Source organism: Epinephelus fuscoguttatus, linkage group LG22 (genome assembly GCF_011397635.1).
Source record: "Epinephelus fuscoguttatus linkage group LG22, E.fuscoguttatus.final_Chr_v1".
Lineage (NCBI taxonomy): Eukaryota > Metazoa > Chordata > Actinopteri > Perciformes > Serranidae > Epinephelus > Epinephelus fuscoguttatus.
The window spans coordinates 17,696,177-17,713,543 of record NC_064773.1 but is presented as its reverse complement, the minus strand read 5'-3'; the positions used below and the strand labels follow the sequence as shown (position 1 = coordinate 17,713,543).

General features: G+C 41.4%; 2 protein-coding genes across 3 annotated transcripts in view; one reads left to right on the top strand and one right to left on the bottom strand.

Moving 5' to 3' along the window:
• Nucleotides 1–3,065: 3,065 nt before the first annotated feature.
• Nucleotides 3,066–7,514, bottom strand: LOC125882793 (transmembrane protein 60-like). Its single transcript, XM_049566655.1, has 3 exons — nt 7,153–7,514; nt 6,729–6,820; nt 3,066–4,793 (listed from the first exon to the last, which is right to left on the bottom strand). The coding sequence occupies exons 2-3, from the start codon at nt 6,810–6,812 to the stop codon at nt 4,476–4,478; spliced, it is 402 nt and encodes a 133-aa protein (XP_049422612.1). The 5' UTR covers nt 6,813–6,820; nt 7,153–7,514; the 3' UTR covers nt 3,066–4,475.
• Nucleotides 7,515–7,698: 184 nt separating this feature from the next.
• LOC125882788 (protein PHTF2-like) overlaps nt 7,699–17,367 on the top strand; it is a 64,375-nt gene continuing 54,706 nt past the window's right edge. The window contains exons 1-2 of one of the 2 annotated variants that reach the window (XM_049566644.1): nt 7,699–7,866; nt 15,115–15,174. The gene's annotated coding sequence lies outside the window, so the exon portion shown is untranslated. The remainder of the gene's footprint in view (nt 7,867–15,114; nt 15,175–17,367) is intronic. The other variant, XM_049566645.1, reaches the window with a different exon arrangement.

The window sequence follows — 17,367 nt, the reverse complement described above, 5'->3', positions numbered from 1 at the left end:
AGATGACAGGAAAAGTTCCAAAGTGATCCTGTAAAGAGAAAGATCCGCCGAAATCCTGACTTCTGGCTCTCATGTTTGTGAAGGAGTGTCTGCCAAGGAGGCAAAAAAAATAAAAATAAAATGGAGCACTCTATTCAACGTTCTTGCATTGTGATTAAGGTACTGAATGGTGATGATGAAAGTGCAATGCTAAAATCCATCAGTGCTTTCTAGATCTTCTCTTCTTAATCTGAAAATATTGTCAGAATTGTGAAGAGTGAGATGAGTTGGCAAGAATCAAAGAGAGAGCAACCCTGCATGTTTCAGATGTCTCTTGAGTTGTTACAGTTCCAGCTCAGAGAGATTTCCCCTCTTTACATCTCAAATGGTCTCATCTTAACAACTGTTTGAGTCTCGAAGAGGTAACGTTCACCAAAACGTTTTTTCTTCTTTCTGTTTTTGGCTTTTTTGCCTTTATTAGATAGGACAGTTGAAGAGTGAAGGGGACGAGGGTTGGTTGCTGCAGCAGGGACGTTGCTGTTGTATGTGGAATGCTTGCTCTATCGACTAAGCCATCGGACCCACTCTGTCTTTTTCCGAAGTCATCAAAATCTGGTGCTTGGGAGGTGACTTGCGGCGTCAGAAACTGACGAAAAAAGGTGTCCTTTAACATCGGCATGATGCGCAGCCAGTTGCTGATATAGTATAACAGCACTTGTTGGTTGGAAACACAGCAGGACAAGAACGAAAGTTAAGGCAGCAAAAGTCAGAGTAGGGTAGTCTGGAGGGGTGGTTGGTGGATGGGTCCAACAAACACCGACTTTCAGCCAGGAGAGCGTCCTGTAAGATTATAAAGCTAAACCCTGTTCTTTATTCCTAAATCCAACCACCTGTTAGTTGCAGAAGAAATAAAAACGTCAATTTGCGTTGTTGTACCGACGTAGTGCTTTTATTTTGAAAGAGACTGTATGTAAACAGTAAATTTCCTGTGAAAACAGAAGCGTATTTTGAAAGAAGACAATGCATGTAACAGGCAAAACTTGACACGGCGTCCCAGATTGTCAACAACCAATGCACCCAAGGTACCTTGCATGTCGTATGTCAAGGTGGAAAGTCCATGACCTAACGTCAATATGTGATGAGGACAGATTTATCTTTTGTTGTATCTCTTCAAGTTGAGGGGAGGTACTTTGTATAAGCCTGTGACTTCTCAACCTCTCCTGACACGTCTTATTTTTCATTATCAGGACTTTATGCAGTTTTACATGTTTGCAAATCAAATAAAAATACCTCCACTTTGGTCTCATGTATACCCGCCTGTGTTTCCTCTCTGTGTATTGCTGTTATGCAAGCCACCCACTCACTGCAGTCTGCAGCAATGAGCTCAGCACTTTTACCAGGAGAGATTTGATACACACCACAATGCAGTAGCCCCATAATTCAGGGCTGGTGTGCGTCAGGTCAAATACGACTCAGAACAGCCTTACCCCCTCTCTTTTCATGCTTTCATGCGCTCTCAAATACAGTGGGAATGCCAGAGGAGCTCAGCTGACCTTTCAGACTGGGAGTGGGAGTGGGGCAGGAAGTTGGAGCAGGGAGAAAGAAAAGAGTTTTGGAGGAGTCATTGGAAAAATCTCATTGAAGCACAGAGACTGTACAGTGTTTGAGCATAGACTGCTCATTCCTTGAGTGCCTGCGTACGAATTATCCACAAACAGCACTCTTCACTAGTTAAACTGTGAAATAAATGTGGGGTTTTTTTTCCACAAGTGACTCATGGAGACAACAGTCTCTGGATATAGTCCCGTTTTGAGTGAGCGGCGATTATACACCGTCAATGTACGCCCACTACAAGCACTTGTTTTTGCCACACAGACTCAGATTGTTACCATAAGTGTCTGACAACATTATGGAAAGGATCCCTACAGAGACAGACCTTTTTTTTAAAGAGTAAGATCCTTTTTGTTTAACTAGAAACAGCCCTGACATTGCTATCCCCAAACCCACCAGACTGCATTTAAAAAAGCAGTAATTTTAGTGTGTATAGAGCCAGCATATTTTCATGTCTAACTGGGTGAATTTAGGGTTTATTTCAATCAAACCAGAGTTGGTGATTGTTAGAACAGTGGAAAGATGAACCATGACAACTTTTGTGAGTTTTATTTTGTTTCTGTCGACTTTGAATAAAGTGTGTTTTACAGTGATAAAATACCTGTTTATTTAAATGGAGTCTGGTTGGTTTGACGATAGCGATTTCAGGTTTCTGGTTAAACAAAAAGGATCTTACCCTCTAAAAAATAGGTCTATCTGTGTAGGGATCCATAAATTGTCAGACACTTATAATAACAATCTGAGCCTATCAGCGTCAAAAACAAGCACTTTCATTGGATATAAATTGACGGCGCACAATTGCCCTGTAATGTTACATTGCAGCCTGTGTTGCGTCTGACTGCTGCAGCGCTTTTACTCAATACTGGACCAGTTTCAAAAGTTGCTGTCTCTGTTAGTCGCTTTGACACTAAAACATGTGAAAATAGGGTACAGGATGAAAAAGTCAAAGTTACCCTTTAACTACTTTTCCTACACCTTAAACACTGAATATAAGACGTATTAAGATCTGTCACTCAAGTAAACTCAATAATACAATAACCTTTAGGTACCAAATGTAAAAGCACTTGTATTATATATGACATTATTGGAGGTGGTACGATGGTGCAGTGGTTAGCATTTACACCAGGGTTCACGTCCGGGTCCTTAAATTCAGTTGATTTATCTCTTCCAACACGTTCAAAGCTGTTTGTGTCTGCAGAAATACTGAGAAACAAACATGCAGGGTTGCTCTCTCTTTGATTTCTACCAGCCCCTGCTTATCTCACTCATCACTATGCTGACAATATTTTCACATTAACATCTACAGAGCACTGATGGCTTTCAGCATTGCAGCATATAATACGGCTGTGAGTAGCAGTCAAACAGCTCTAATTATCTTTTCTGCATCGATAACATGTAAATTGCCAATTAATATACTCTAATAGCTGGAGAAGCACAGCACACCAGCAGACTCTACACTGTTACACTTACAACGGCAATACATCCAACTGCAGGTGGAGGACAGGATGTCAGTAATGAGAAAAGATGTGCGATGGATGCTTAAAAAAAGTAGCTAATGCAGGCTGAGGTAACTTTACAGCTCACACATGCTACTGTTGTCTTTGTGGTTGCCTCACAGTTCACGCCAGGTCACATCCCAGCAGGATCTTCCCCCCCAACAACCACAGTACTTTGCTTTACATAGTCCGCAACTAATTTGGATCCTTCTGAATATGGAAACACTTGAGCATGTGTGTGTATTTGCACGACTATTTGAGGCCAGTTTCATGTACAGAATCCATTTATTTTTTGCAAGACGTGCATTAATTATCAAATACTTTCAGTCCCAAAACACCTATTATTCCTTTTCATTTCAACACAGTGCAAAACAACGCAGAGAATGTATCTGAAACACTCATAATTAAATGGCACAATACAGATGTCATGCATGCACAGTGTCAGCCGTACCTTAGAGTTGAAAACAATGATGACACAAGACTATAAACCGCTGGTGGGAGGTATTTACGCCCTAATAATTAAAGTTAATACACAGTAGGAATGTGATCTTTATCGTGATATGTGTCGAGGTGTTTCCCTGTCGACCTCGCGGTAATAACAGCTTACTGTTTCTCACGGGGCACATCATGATTTACATGGTACAAAAGAGACCTTGTACGGAGCAGAGAGGGCAGCCTGTGGAAAAATCACAAGTTGTTCCATAACGCTTTGAAGTCCTGGACAACTTCTTAAATTATCCAATTTCTCCAAGCGCTTGCAGCCAAACCGGGCTGTCGTCACGAACACCTCTAAAGTTAATTTATAACTCATGAAATGATATTTGGCCGGCGACCCTCCACAGCTTGGGAATGAGAAGAAGAAAGTGTTTGTGCTGTAAATACAGCCGTGCAATTATTTAAAGCGTATGTAGCAAAATGTGCACGCCATGATTTGGTACCGAGAGAATTAAATACTGTTCAGTGATGATCTTTGTGAGAGCAGGTGTGGCAGCTTATATACAGAGAAAATAGAAAATAATACTGAACATTTTGAGTTCAAGACAAAAGGAAACATTAGTAGATGTTAATGTTTCTTCCAGTGTAGGCTTCACAGTAGTCTTATACATTTAGAGTTGATCCCTGTCTGGCTTTTTGAGACATTTTTTAGCTATTATGAAAATTTTAAACGAGTGGACAGACAGTAGAGTCTCTGCCGTGTCCTCACAGCGTACTCCACCATGATTTTTATTTCACCCAAAGTCTCTTACTCTTAAGAACACTAATAACTAAAGTGATGATTTGATTTCTTCTCTGGAAACATGATCAGCTCCAGTTTCGCACGGTCTTGGTCATACAACCGCAAATCTATCCCCAACTATTTTTTTTCTTAGTGTAACTCTTCATCCGCTATCAGGCTTCTCTCCTCTCAGGAAAGATGTTCAGTCCCAGCTCCACCAGCGCCCCCAGCAACATGGTCCACAGTGGTATGCACACAAACGTCAGCTTAACGTCCGCGAGCTTCTCCAGCTTGGCGCACAGCGTCAGGCAGAAGCCCAGCTTGAGCAGCATGGCTGTCAGATACCAGGCGCGCAGACGCAGGTCCGGGGAGCCGTTGCGCGGGTCGTACCCGGGTTTGCAGCGGCCTGCCATCTTGATGGCGAGCATGAGGATGAGGATGCCGTCGAATACCCAGACTGGGAGGAAGATGAGGAACCAGTTCCACTGCACCTGGAGGGAGCAAAGGGAAGAAAAGTATCATGGGTACATTCCAAAGTGCATACTTCTTCGCTTTTCCTTAAGTAGGTGCTGCAGCTGCTCTTTAAAAGTAAGCACTGTTGCATGCAGTATGCACACATGGACATAGCTTGTCATAACATTATGTGCTGAACTTTGACCATCTTCTTCATATATCCATTACCTTAGAGATAAAATAAAACACTGCCAGAGATGTAGGTCATCCCGGAGAGCTCTGCTGTTGTTACTTTTGGATGTTTGTAGTTTTAAATTACAACTACACAGATTGTAGATTCTAACATATTCACAAAAGTGAAATTACATCTGCATTTCTCTGTCATTATTTTCAGTTATGTCCTTTTGTTGTTGGTAATCTTTATGAAGATAATGCTAATATTACTATTCAACTGGTCATCAGTTATTTGAATCTGCTGTCATCTGTCAATGCCACTTCTAACAGCTGTCAATCAGCTGTCATCTCCCTGCAGTTCAGCTGATGGGACGTATTTCTGCTGTGCAGAGGATTGTGGGTCAGAATAGCCAGAAAAGCATGCTGGCTTGCACACTGCAAAATACGGCCAGATGTAGTAGAAGATCCTGGTATTTCCGGCACACTGCATTTGACATACTATGTATTGGAATACTAACTGTGCGTTCCAATACCCATACTACCATACTATATAGTATGCCAGAAAATAAGTCTTAGTATGTCCCAATACATAGTAGGTGAAATTCAGAGTGCCAAAAACACCAGGGTGTTCTACTACATCTGGACCGATTTAGCAGTATGTAAGCCAGCATGCTTTTCTGGCCATTCTGACCCACAATCCTCTGTGCAGCGGAAGATACCTCACCTCGACTGAGCCACAGACAGATAACAGGAATACTGATTGTTTAGGTGAACAAAATAATCATAAATATTACAAACAGTAACGGGGCGTAACTATAAAAATAACAATGACAGAACTGCATTTTCACTGTCACAAATATAATATATCCTCCTGAGACCGTGTCCTCATATGAGGACATCACATTTTGGGTCTACTATATCTTATACTTCATTCTGCTGAACTAAGACCTGTTGTCCTCATTCGTGGACACTTTTTGTGCCAGTGGCAGTAAGACCACAACACACTAATCCATGTAAAAACAACATGGCAGCCATCTCTGCCAAGTCAGCCTGCAGCTGATCCTGACACAAAAGTGGACAAGGTCCAAAACCTGATCACAGTTTATGATTGAAACTTGTTTATTTATGATTAATAATGTTTATAGTTTGATATGGCAACAAATTTAACCTATTTTAGCAACGGTAACAAGATAAGACACTGTTAATTAGGAAGTACTCGTTTGAGGACATTGTGACTTCATTATCATTGACAGTGTTGAGTTTTTTTTTTTTTTAAAGTTACCGGGTCCTACTGATCCAAAATAGCTAGGAGAAAATAAGAATGCATACCAAACAAAAGTTCAGATCTCAGTAGGATGTAAAAATCAACCACCTGTGCAGCTATAACTTTAAAGTTTAACTACAGACATTGCAAAGTAGCAGCAGCAGATCGCTCCGGGTTGATCTACGTCTTTGGTGAACTCGGTGAGTGGATTTTATCTCCAAGATGATGGATATAAAAGCAAGAGGGTCAAAGTTCAGGGTGTAATGTTATGATACAGTAGCACGTCCTGATTGTGTGCATACTGCATGCAACAGTGCATACCTTTTAAGGACAGCTGCCTACTATAAGTAAAAAGAAAAAGTATGCAATTAGGAACCACTACCTAAATCAGTGTGGTGGGTCAATTTCTAGCCTGGGTTTAAAGTCCTGAGGGTAAAATGGAGTTGATGACATACAAATACATTTCAGCAACTAAACACACCAAGGATTTAAAGTAAATGGACAGTGAGGCTGTCTATTGAAATTAAACCTTTACCTTCCCATCCAGTTTCAGTACCAGCATGATGAGGAAGACCAGGGTGAAGACCCAGGTCAGCAAAACCCTCTGAGCCAGAGACATCTCACTGACTGCAGACAGACCAGAGGAGGACACACACAAACATCCATCAGAGAGACACAATCAGACACTCCTAATTATGATGACTGTTAGATCTGTGGTGTATTATAGCAAGGAAACCTACACATAAGGCACAGCAACATCACAATGGCTGCAAACAGCTCTTTAAAACATGTTCTTGTTAACCACATCAAACAACATGTCACTTACACAGCTAGAATCAACTGTGTATTAATAATGTCCATTCATCTTTGCAGTTAGCTTACAGTGACAGCTAGCTTTTATAGCTTTATAGCACTAAGCTAGCCGGTAGGTGTTTTACGTAAGACAACATTTGACTTACTTCAGTGTAGTTTTACATAAGTGTCCGGCATTCTCGTCTCCCGTGTGTGGCACACACCGTGTCTCATAACGTTTCTGATAATAATTCACACCATTATGAACAGTCGTGTCCGTTAACGGCGGCAGACAGACGGAGGGCTTCTTGGTCCGTTATATGAGTATGTCCCGCCCATCTCAAACGCTGATTGGCTCTGAGTTTGCTACGTCTGTTTGGTTGCAAGTCCATCATGTTACCGTAAAGTTGTTGCAAAGGCGCAGGATGCGTGTAGTGGGTTTTAACGTCCACTAGAGGTAGGTAAAGTTCTTTCTGTTTAAATCAGTGGTTGTGTTTATAGTCGATTTACTTTGCTGCTACGTAAAACAGCAACATTTTCTTGTTATATTTTGACGCATTTTGGTCGAATTGTTATCTAGAGTGACACGCACGTGCGCGTTTCCTTCCACTTCTCTTTACCAACCGTCGGCGACGTACATTGGCTTTAAAAGCAACGGCGCCTATACACGGTGGTTTACGGGCAGGGAGCTGAAGTTGTATTTTTACAGTGAGCGGCTGAAAGGAAAAAGCTAATGCTTTAAACATCGGTGAGCAGACACTCAGCATCTCCTCCAGACTCTGGACAAGGTTGGCCAGCTCACTGCAGCATTAAATCACGTTTTGAAAGCACGGGTCGAGTCTGTGCGGGGACTGGGAGCCGCCGTCGCCGCAGTCAAGGAGGTAAGACTGAGCGGCTGCTTGTTGTGTTTGGGTAGCATTGATGAGGGTTTTCGGAATTAGGGCCAGCTGTGTGGGCTCTTTGTGCCTGCCGGTAGCTTCACGCTAGCTTACTATGTAGCATGTCATGAGCTAGCAGCATGAAGAGGAGGAGGAGGAGGAGGAGGACAGTCTGTGTGAAGTGAACCATGAAGACTGTCTGAAAACACCATGGCTGCATCTACACGGAGGCTAGCTACAAGATTAGCTGCCTTTAAACTGATTTACAGCGCTGCACAGGTCATGTCCTTTTTAGGAGTGAAAACACTGTAACCTTAACCCCGTACCATTTTTGCTGTAGTGTGACCTTACTGACTCACTTGACAGTAATGTATTTTACTTTAAATCAATATTGTAGCCTCAACTAACCTCCACTTAAATCATACTAGAGCTGCAACTGCACATTGTTTCCATTAAAGATCTCCCATGGTGCTTTGTAGCTGGGGTAGGCCACCTTGCCTAAAATCATAAAGCTAATTTAAATTATTTCACACACGACAAATGCAGTCTATTTAATGATTGTGACCTTTATGTACCTTAATGTAGCTTTGTCAGACTATTAAGGTAATCATCAGAGGTCACTATCCTTGATCTATGCAAAGCATTGCATCACTGGAAGATGAATTATACCACTTAAATTGTCTCTGTACAGACTTGTAAGGTGGCATACCACCTCACCTTAACAATTATCCTGAGGGTCTGGGGGAAAGCCCAGACCCTCAGCCAGCTGATTATTTTCTTAGCTATTTATTTGATCTGTAAAATGTCAGGAGATACAAAAGAAATGTCCATCATTTCCAAGGAGCTGAGGGTGATGTGTTTTAACTTGTGTGCCTTGTGCAATTGGCGCTCCAAAATCCAAAGTTAGATTTGCATAAAATAGGGCTTGGAGATATGAAGACAATCAATATAAAAAACAAAGGAATACTTGCCACATCTATTTTCAAACAAGTGCGTAGGAGAGGAACGAGAAGAATAAAACTCCCAGACGCCGTCTGCTGCAACGGTTTGGTGACTAGACCTTCATCAGGCAAACAGTACGTTTCTGCAAGTTAGATAGTGTGCAGGAGTTTTCTACAAGTCCTGCGAGACAATAAAATATCACACTATTTGAAAGCAAATACCTATATTGATATTGCAACTATATTGAAGGGTTGATTCTTGGTGCTCTCACAAAATATTTCCATGAGGTTTTTAATAGATAATCATCAGTAATGCGGACATAATGACTAAATGGGTAAAGGCAAACAATAGAGCAGCTAGAACAGTCTGGAAAGTCTTGCTGTACTCTTTTTAACTTTTTATTTATGAGTATTTTTTACGTTGTCAGGAGTAAACAAAACACAATACAGAACGAACATATGAAGTCATGGGATGAATAGTGACTCAAGACAAATTTAGCATCTTTACAATGTAATGTCACACAGAGAACAGTCGTTATTAAGTGTCTGTCTCACTGGCTATATAAATACACCATTTTTACCACCGTTTTTTTCCCAGTTCTTTTTGGAGTCGTATGGAGTGGGTCATCTGTTCTAGGAGATGTAGGTGTTTAACAATACTAACAAAAAGGCCTGCAGTAGGACTGTTGTTTTGGAGCCAACATTTTGTAATGGCCTTTTTACATGTTGCCAGCAAGATCTTCAATAGGTAAATGTCATCTTTGCACAGTCCATCAGGAATATGACCAAAATAAAGAGATGTAAAGGTTGAGCTGATACTAAAACCCAGTATATTTGAAATTATTGTGCCTACGTCCTTCCAGAAGGTCTGAATAGAGGGACAGGTCCAAAAAACATGGGCATGATCCGCCATCGTTTCTCCACATTCCCTCCAGCAAGTTGGCTGATTACCAGTTTGTTTAGCCTTCTGTTTGGGAGTGAAATCTTTACATGAGATTTTTGATACATAATAATCAGTAATGTGGATATAATGACCAAGTGGGTAAAGGCAAATAATAGAGCAGCTAGAACAGTCTGGTAAACTCAGAAAATTACATCACTTTACTGTAATGCAGCCTTTAAGAGCAGAGAGAGACGACACTTAAGATATTACAACATCCACAATCTAAGAGTATGCCCTGCCTTTGCCAAGAAAACCAACACAACTTTAATTTTTAGAGGCTGGAAATGCCATTTTGCTAAAATCCATACCATAAAAATGAATAAATGAAATGGTAGTAGTCAATTTTTTGTCAGTAAACTAATGGATAATGGATATTTTGGGTCTAAATCTTACTCTATGTCTTGAGATTCTGTCCTCCTCTGTATTGCTGTACTCCAGCCATTTCACTAGTTTTGTATTCTATTCTGTGTGTTTAACTTGTGTCTTCTTGAGGGAGATGTTTTAACTTGCTTGCCTCTTGGAATTGACACTCCAAAATCCACATTTGAAATTGCCTAAAGTAGGGCTGGGTGATATGGAGACAATCAAATATCACACTGCTTTAGAACAAATACCTTTATTGAATTTGTGACAATATAGTAGGGTTGACTACTGGTGCTCTCACAAAAAAAAAATTGCATCACTTTACTGTAATGCAGCCTTTAAAACCAGCGGAAGAGAATACTTAGGACACTGGTTTCCAGCTGGTGGATCACGGGTCCATTCTAAATGGACGGCAAGTGACTTGTAAACGTGTCAAGTCTGTAAAAAGACACACTTTATTTTTAAGTACAGTAAATTTCCAGCACAGAGCTTTTATTATGAAGTGTTTTCTGCTATAGTGAGTGACTAGTGGTCAGCTACTTGACAGAGACAGCAAATTAGCTCAAAAACATGACCAAGCACAGGTATTACGCTGAATGTATTAAACTGTGTGGACCTTGAACAAAATCTAAGACTATCGTGTTTCATATTACAATATTGATATATTAAAATCCATATTTTCTCTGCCCTTTGCCAAGAAAACCAATAAATCTTGACATTTCAGAGGCTGGAAATGCCATTTTGCTCAAATCCGTACCATAAGAAATTAACCAGTCATTGAAATACTGGTGGTCAGCTTTATGTCAGTCGACTAATGGATAATGGATGTTTCGGGTCTAAATTCAGTCGCATTCTGTCCTGCTGTACTCCAGTCATTTCACTTGTCTGTACTCTTGTATTCTGTTCTATAACCAGTGCTGGTCTTGTGTCCCTGGGGCTAGCAGTGAGGCGAAACTGTCACAGGCTTCAGCAGGCGGTCAGGCTCACAGTTTGGCAGGTCATCTGATTATCCAACACAGTTTGCCATCCAGCCAGCCTGTCTGTTCCACTGTCCAACAAACGCTGTCATCACTCGCCCAGATTTTCCACTGCAATCATAATTTGACCCCTAAATTAACCTTCCTCGCTACTCTGGCAGAGTCGTGTACAAATACATAACATTAACACACAGCCAGGAGAGTGAAATAAAGCTCTCTCAACCTGTTCATAAAATGTAGATTTTTTTTTTTTAATAAATCAGAAAATGTCCGTTCAGGCTGAAGAGGAGAAACAGATCAGGCTTAATCTGATGAGTAATCCTGTTATAAAACATGACAGTAGCAGAAACAAGCATCTGCAGTCTGTCTGCTGTGTCAGCTGTTATACATGACTGTGCTTAGGCTGCAGCTAATGATTTAACATGTGCGTTTCACCTGCAGGCAGTCAGGTATGCAGGTCAGCGCTGTGCAATGTGGAATTCTGTATTTCAAGACTTCAAGAAGTACCTTCACTACTTCTAAAAAACACACGCGTAGAACAAGCCTCTATTTGATTAAGGCTGTTTGCTTTGTGAATCCATTACTTTAACCTCTCGGGCAACTTTATAATGCTTTAATGTGTTGGAGGTTAATAAACCTCCAACACATGAGATTAGAGATGGTTCTCAATGAGGTATGAGATGCCATGAGGCACCCTTGAGCAAGGCACTTTCATGTAGCTCGGTGGCAAACGGCAGGAAGCTGTGGTTGCAGGAGCAAAAGTTTGCAAACAGTTGTGTGTTTGTTACTCGTTGATGGATGGGAGATGAGCGATGACGAATCACTGTAGCTGCGACTTGCATGTTGACAAGAGCAGTGTTGTGTTACATCTAGTGGGTGTCTTAAAAGCCTGGGATTCCCATCACCAACCTAACACACACCTGTGTGTATACACACACTGTGGACGGGACTACGCAGCCTTAGAGACATTGATTGATTGTCACTTAGCCAGTGTTAATTGTCAGTCAACAGAGCTGAGCAGCGGTCCTGCAGTGTTTACAAACCGGTCAGCTCTGTGTGTGTGTGTGTGTGTGTGTGTGTGTGTGTAATACCAGCAAACACAGACCCAGACTGCTGTCTGTTGTCTGACCAGCGTGTCCCTTTCTGTGTCTTTGTGTTGCTTGTTGTCTCTGTCTCTCTCTCACACTTCTTCTCTTGTACTCACTCTCTGTCTCTTTCTCTCTGTCTCGTTGACGATGCTTTGTGTAATTGTGCAGCTTGAGTCCGCCTGCAGAGCTGGTTACATCACCAGCTGCAATGTCATTACATCACGACGCTCGACTGCCATATCATCTTATGTTAGAGCTGCGGAGAGAGCAGCCCGCGGGGCAGTGATATAATTCATAGAAATATAGCCGCCGCAGTATTGAGCGCGAGCAGAAAGGTCGCGGAGAAAGGTCAAGTGGCTGTGCAATCGCTCGGGAAGTGCCACGTTACAAGCTCAGCTGTGTTGCAGCAGGCGGACAGGTCGAGGTAATGATAACGTGTTGCTAAATGAGGCGTTGCTGCTTAGGTTAAGTCTATAAAATCAAGTGTTAGAGACAGGATGGGGAATCTAGCGCAGGTGCACTTTGACTCAGGTTTCCTGTGAATTGTAAATGCTTTTAAGTGGTTTAGACAAAGTAGTAGTAATAGCAGTAGTAACGTCATCCTTTAGATGTGGCACATGCACTCAGGTCTCTTAATTTTTGCTAATTAAAGCTCTGCTCTTGTGTAAGTTGGGTGGACCTTGGAATTACAACGTAATTCACAAATGAGAACGAATGATAGTGGTATAATTTGACTCAAGAATTTGACCAACCGTCAATCAAACACAGTCTGTACATGCCCACACAGTCCTGATAAGAAGTTTTAATCAGTCAAAATAATTCAAATCATATGTGCCGATGTGCCACAGATGCATAGTGCCTTTTATCTTTGAATTAATAGGGCTGATATTAGAATAAAAGTTGCCCAAATCAGCAGGTATTTTTCCCTCAACTTCAGTTTCATCGTGTCAAATTTTTGTCATGCATTAAAGGGATAGTTCAGATCTTTCAAAGTGGTATTGTATGAGGTACTTATCCATAGTCAGTGTATCATATACAGTAGATGGCAGTTGGCATGTCTCCAGTTTAGAGAAGCAGACAGGAGTACCGCCACCAAAGCTAACCAATGTTCCACTGTGGATGGGAACACTATGTTGAGAATATTTTCACCACTTTACTTAGACGCAGACAGCCCTTTATGACGGGAAAGCCGTTAACAGCTTCCATTTCCCATCTGTGTGGTCGTCAAAGCCGCCAGACTCCATTGACAAAACCAGTAATTTAAGCTTGCTGAACACAGGAGCTGCTGGTCTACTGGTGCCTCGATAACTGAGTTTGTTTGTGTTATCGTGTGATTTTGGGCAATCTGAACTAACCCTTTGAAACATTAAAGTCACACAATAACACCAAAATGAGCCAGGTTAAAGCAGCAGTGGACAAGCAGTTCTTATGTTCAGTGATGTTAAATTACTATTTCTCTCAATGGAGTCTGGCTTTGAAAAGAGCAAGATATAACGGCTTCAGTCCCCTGTTGGAAATTGCTGTCTTACAGCAAAGTAAAGTGTTAAAAAACACTTTAAACATAGTGTACACTTGAACTGATGTTAATTTTTTAGGTGGTTAAAGTATGTTTTGCTGCTGCCCCTGTCCACAGCAGTACATTTCAATAGCTTCAGTGGCAGTATTCCTGTCTGCTTCTTCAAACTAGGGTTGTAGGTAATAGACTGACTATGGATAAGTACCTTATACAGCCCCTCTTCAAAAGATCTGAACTATCCCTTTAAACTGTATTGTAATTTTGAAAAATTGTGTCATCTATCTACTTTTACTCCACATTCTACTCCAACTTCCCATTGCTTTCCACAGTGCAGTCTTCAAGTAGACATCTAGTTCTTACCCTTTTGAGATGCCCTGAACCATCAGCATTCATCTGAGAGAAACTCTGTTACTGTAGAATTTGTCAAAGGGAGACGCTGGTTGTAGTGAAACTGTCATAAAAAGAAGTCAACACATGAATCCTTGTGCGTCAGTGACACTTAGTCATCCTTCAGTTTGACTAATAACCGTTGCTTTTCAGTTTGAGGTTTATCTGTCGACTGTAACTGTGATTTAACTTTCCAAAGAAAGGGATAGTCGTCATGTGATTCACATGCTGCAGAGCTAACCATTTTGCAGAGCATCTTATTCCTGCATCTCTCATTAAAGGCTGATTATAATGCCTGAGTAACATGCATTCAAATGGAAATGTCATTAGTTAATTCTGTGAAATTCTCTGACCGCAGCACATTGATGTGACTGTAGAGCTGACTGAGGGTCACACTGAGCCCTGAGGATAGATCCAGGAGACATTAGGACAGAGTCATTATCAGGAATCTAAAGGATATGTGATGGTGACAGAGACGACATGTTGGGGCTGATTATGAAGATGAGAGAGGGAGATGATAGTGATGATGATGATGGTGGTTGGCGTCCTGAGAATAGCTGCATTGTTTGAAAAGGTTGACTGTTGGGATTCTTCGCAGGCTGAAGTTATTCATTATTGTTTCTGAGAATTCATACTGTGTCTACAGGCTACCCGTGTGTGTGTGTGTGTGTGTGTGTGTGTGTGTGTGTGTGTGTGTGTGTGTGTGTGTGTGTGTGTGTGTGTGTGTGTGTGTTTGAAGCTCAGCAAGAGACACATCATGCTGCTTTTAAGCCTCGCTGTGCAGCCTCATCACATGGACACCAGCCAAGCCCAATTACACACACACACTGGAAACCCTTTCACACACAGAAATCAGATGTAGTTATTAGACTTTGACTTACAGGCTTCATCAGTGTATGTGCGAGAGACAGAGACACACACACACACACACACACACACACGCTGCTGCTGTTGCTTTGCATCTCAAATGTGATAATCCCAGACCTGGCAGTCTTGACCGTCTCTCCCTCTCCTTCTTTGTTTTCCAAATATCCAGCTCCTGTCCTGACTTGGCTGTGAGGACGAAACACCAGTCAGCTACACGCCCTGACAAGAGGTGAGTCCTGTGTGTGTTTTGAGTGTGTGTGTGTGTGTGTGTGTGTGTGTGTGTGTGTGTGTGTGTGTGTGTGTGTGTGTGTGTGTGTTTACTAGTTTACTACCCCCACCACCCCAACTCCACAGTCAGTTTTTGTTTGAGCGGGCGCCGAATGCCTCAGCAACCCTTGTTCAGTTGCTGTGGGGGTGTCAGCTGTACACACACACACACACACACATACACACACACACACACACACACACACACTCACACTAGTTCATGAGTACTGTTCATTATATCTGAGAGAGAAAGACAAATGGAAAAACAGGAGAATGTGAAAAAGGCCATACTTCCCCTCTGAGAAGAGGATGAGAGGCAAACACAGGTCTTTTTTTAGTGTGTCTGTGTCTGTGTGTGAAGCCAGTCAACAAGCAGCAGAAGCATGTGTGTGTTGGTACAGTTCAGTTCTTTTGGTTAGTCTGTGGTTACTGGTTTCCTATCAAACAAATGCACACACACACACACACAGTTTCTCCATGTTCCTACATGTCAGTGAAATGCATTTTATTTTACTCTGGTGTTACAAATTTGACAGAATCTGTACGTCCGACACAAATACAAAATTATTTGACTCTGGATTTGATGGGAGATCTTAAACTGAGACATTTTGCATGGACATCTTTGGATGAGGATTTGGTTAAAGTGTCATTCATGATGCTCAGCCCAAATTGCTTCCTTTGTTTAAGGAACAATGTCTTACTGATGTTGACAAACCAAAATTACAAAAAGGTCTCCTGAAAAACACAGAAGTGTACAGTCACAGACCTGTGTTTGCATGGTTACGCTACATTTCTATTAACTATAGACACAGGCACATATGATGGAAGAGGAAAGGTTGTGTTTGAGATTGAAGACAGTCCATTTCATGATGATTTAAGGTTTGCACTTCTTAGAAAAAGGTCCCTCATTTCCAACAAATTCCTCTAGATGACCAATTTATGAATGAAAAAAAAGTGCTGTGTTTCAGAAAGGGAACATTTACCCCAATTTCAACCCCGAATTAGTCGCCCCCGAGTCTAATTTTACAATCAGGCCGCATTTCTGCCAAACTGGTTGTTGTTCCAAGTTCAGTTTCTGGGTGTCAAGACGCCTGATAAACTGCTTTTTGAACCATCAGTGATCTTACTGATAGGATGGATCTCTGGCATGTCAGGAATGTTGGTCGGCTCTGTTTTGAGGAGTTTGGGAGCTCTGCACACTCACTTTTTTCCTCATAACTACTGTCAAAACATTTGTTAAACAAAAGCTTGTTTTAATATTGTTGGATCATCTTACATGTTGTAGCTGAGGCTGTGCTGTGCTTTGAAACTGAACCACGCTACAGAACAGACACCATGTTGTCTGCATCTTCCAGACATCTGCAGCTCCATATTTTGTGTCATCCTAGAATTGTACCAAGTACTACAACACTGCTCTTTCTCTTTTTATCTACTTTGTTAAGGATGTGGTTGTCTTGTTAGATTAAACTTTATTGGAATAGCCAGTGGACAAAATAAATTTGTGGGGACTGTGTTCATGTTCAGTGGTTGTGTCTGCTCTGCTTCATTTTTGTGAAGACAAAGTGTTTTGTTTGCAGCGTGAGTAGGGCTGCAGCTGACCATAATGTTTGTTATTGACTTGTCTGTAGATAATGTTCTCAATTAATGGATTGTTTGCTCTACATGATATTGGAAAACAGTGAGAAAACCCTGTTACAATGTCCTCGAGCCTAAAGTGACTTCATCAAATGTCTTCTTTTGTCCAACCAACATTTCCAAATCCAAAAATGTGAAATTCACTATAATATAAGACCACGAAAAGCAACCAATCGTCATGTTTTAGAACCTGGAAATATCACATTTTTGTAGGGCTGCCTAGTCGACCAACAGTTAGGGCCATTAATTGACTAGTCGCCCGCATGTTTACGATAATACTTTAATAATTAAATGATATAATTTGGGCGGGGCAACACAATGGTTTGAGTTGAAGGTGTGAGAAAGAATACTATCAGTAACATTGTTAACACTGTGCTACATTACAGAGAAATACAAAACCGTACTAATGAACCTTCATTAATATAGGCCTATATTTTATCTACAAGTGCACGTCACACACTGAGCGAGCCGCCTGTTAATGATGCTGTGGGCTAATGGGCATGTAGCTACTTCCATGTTT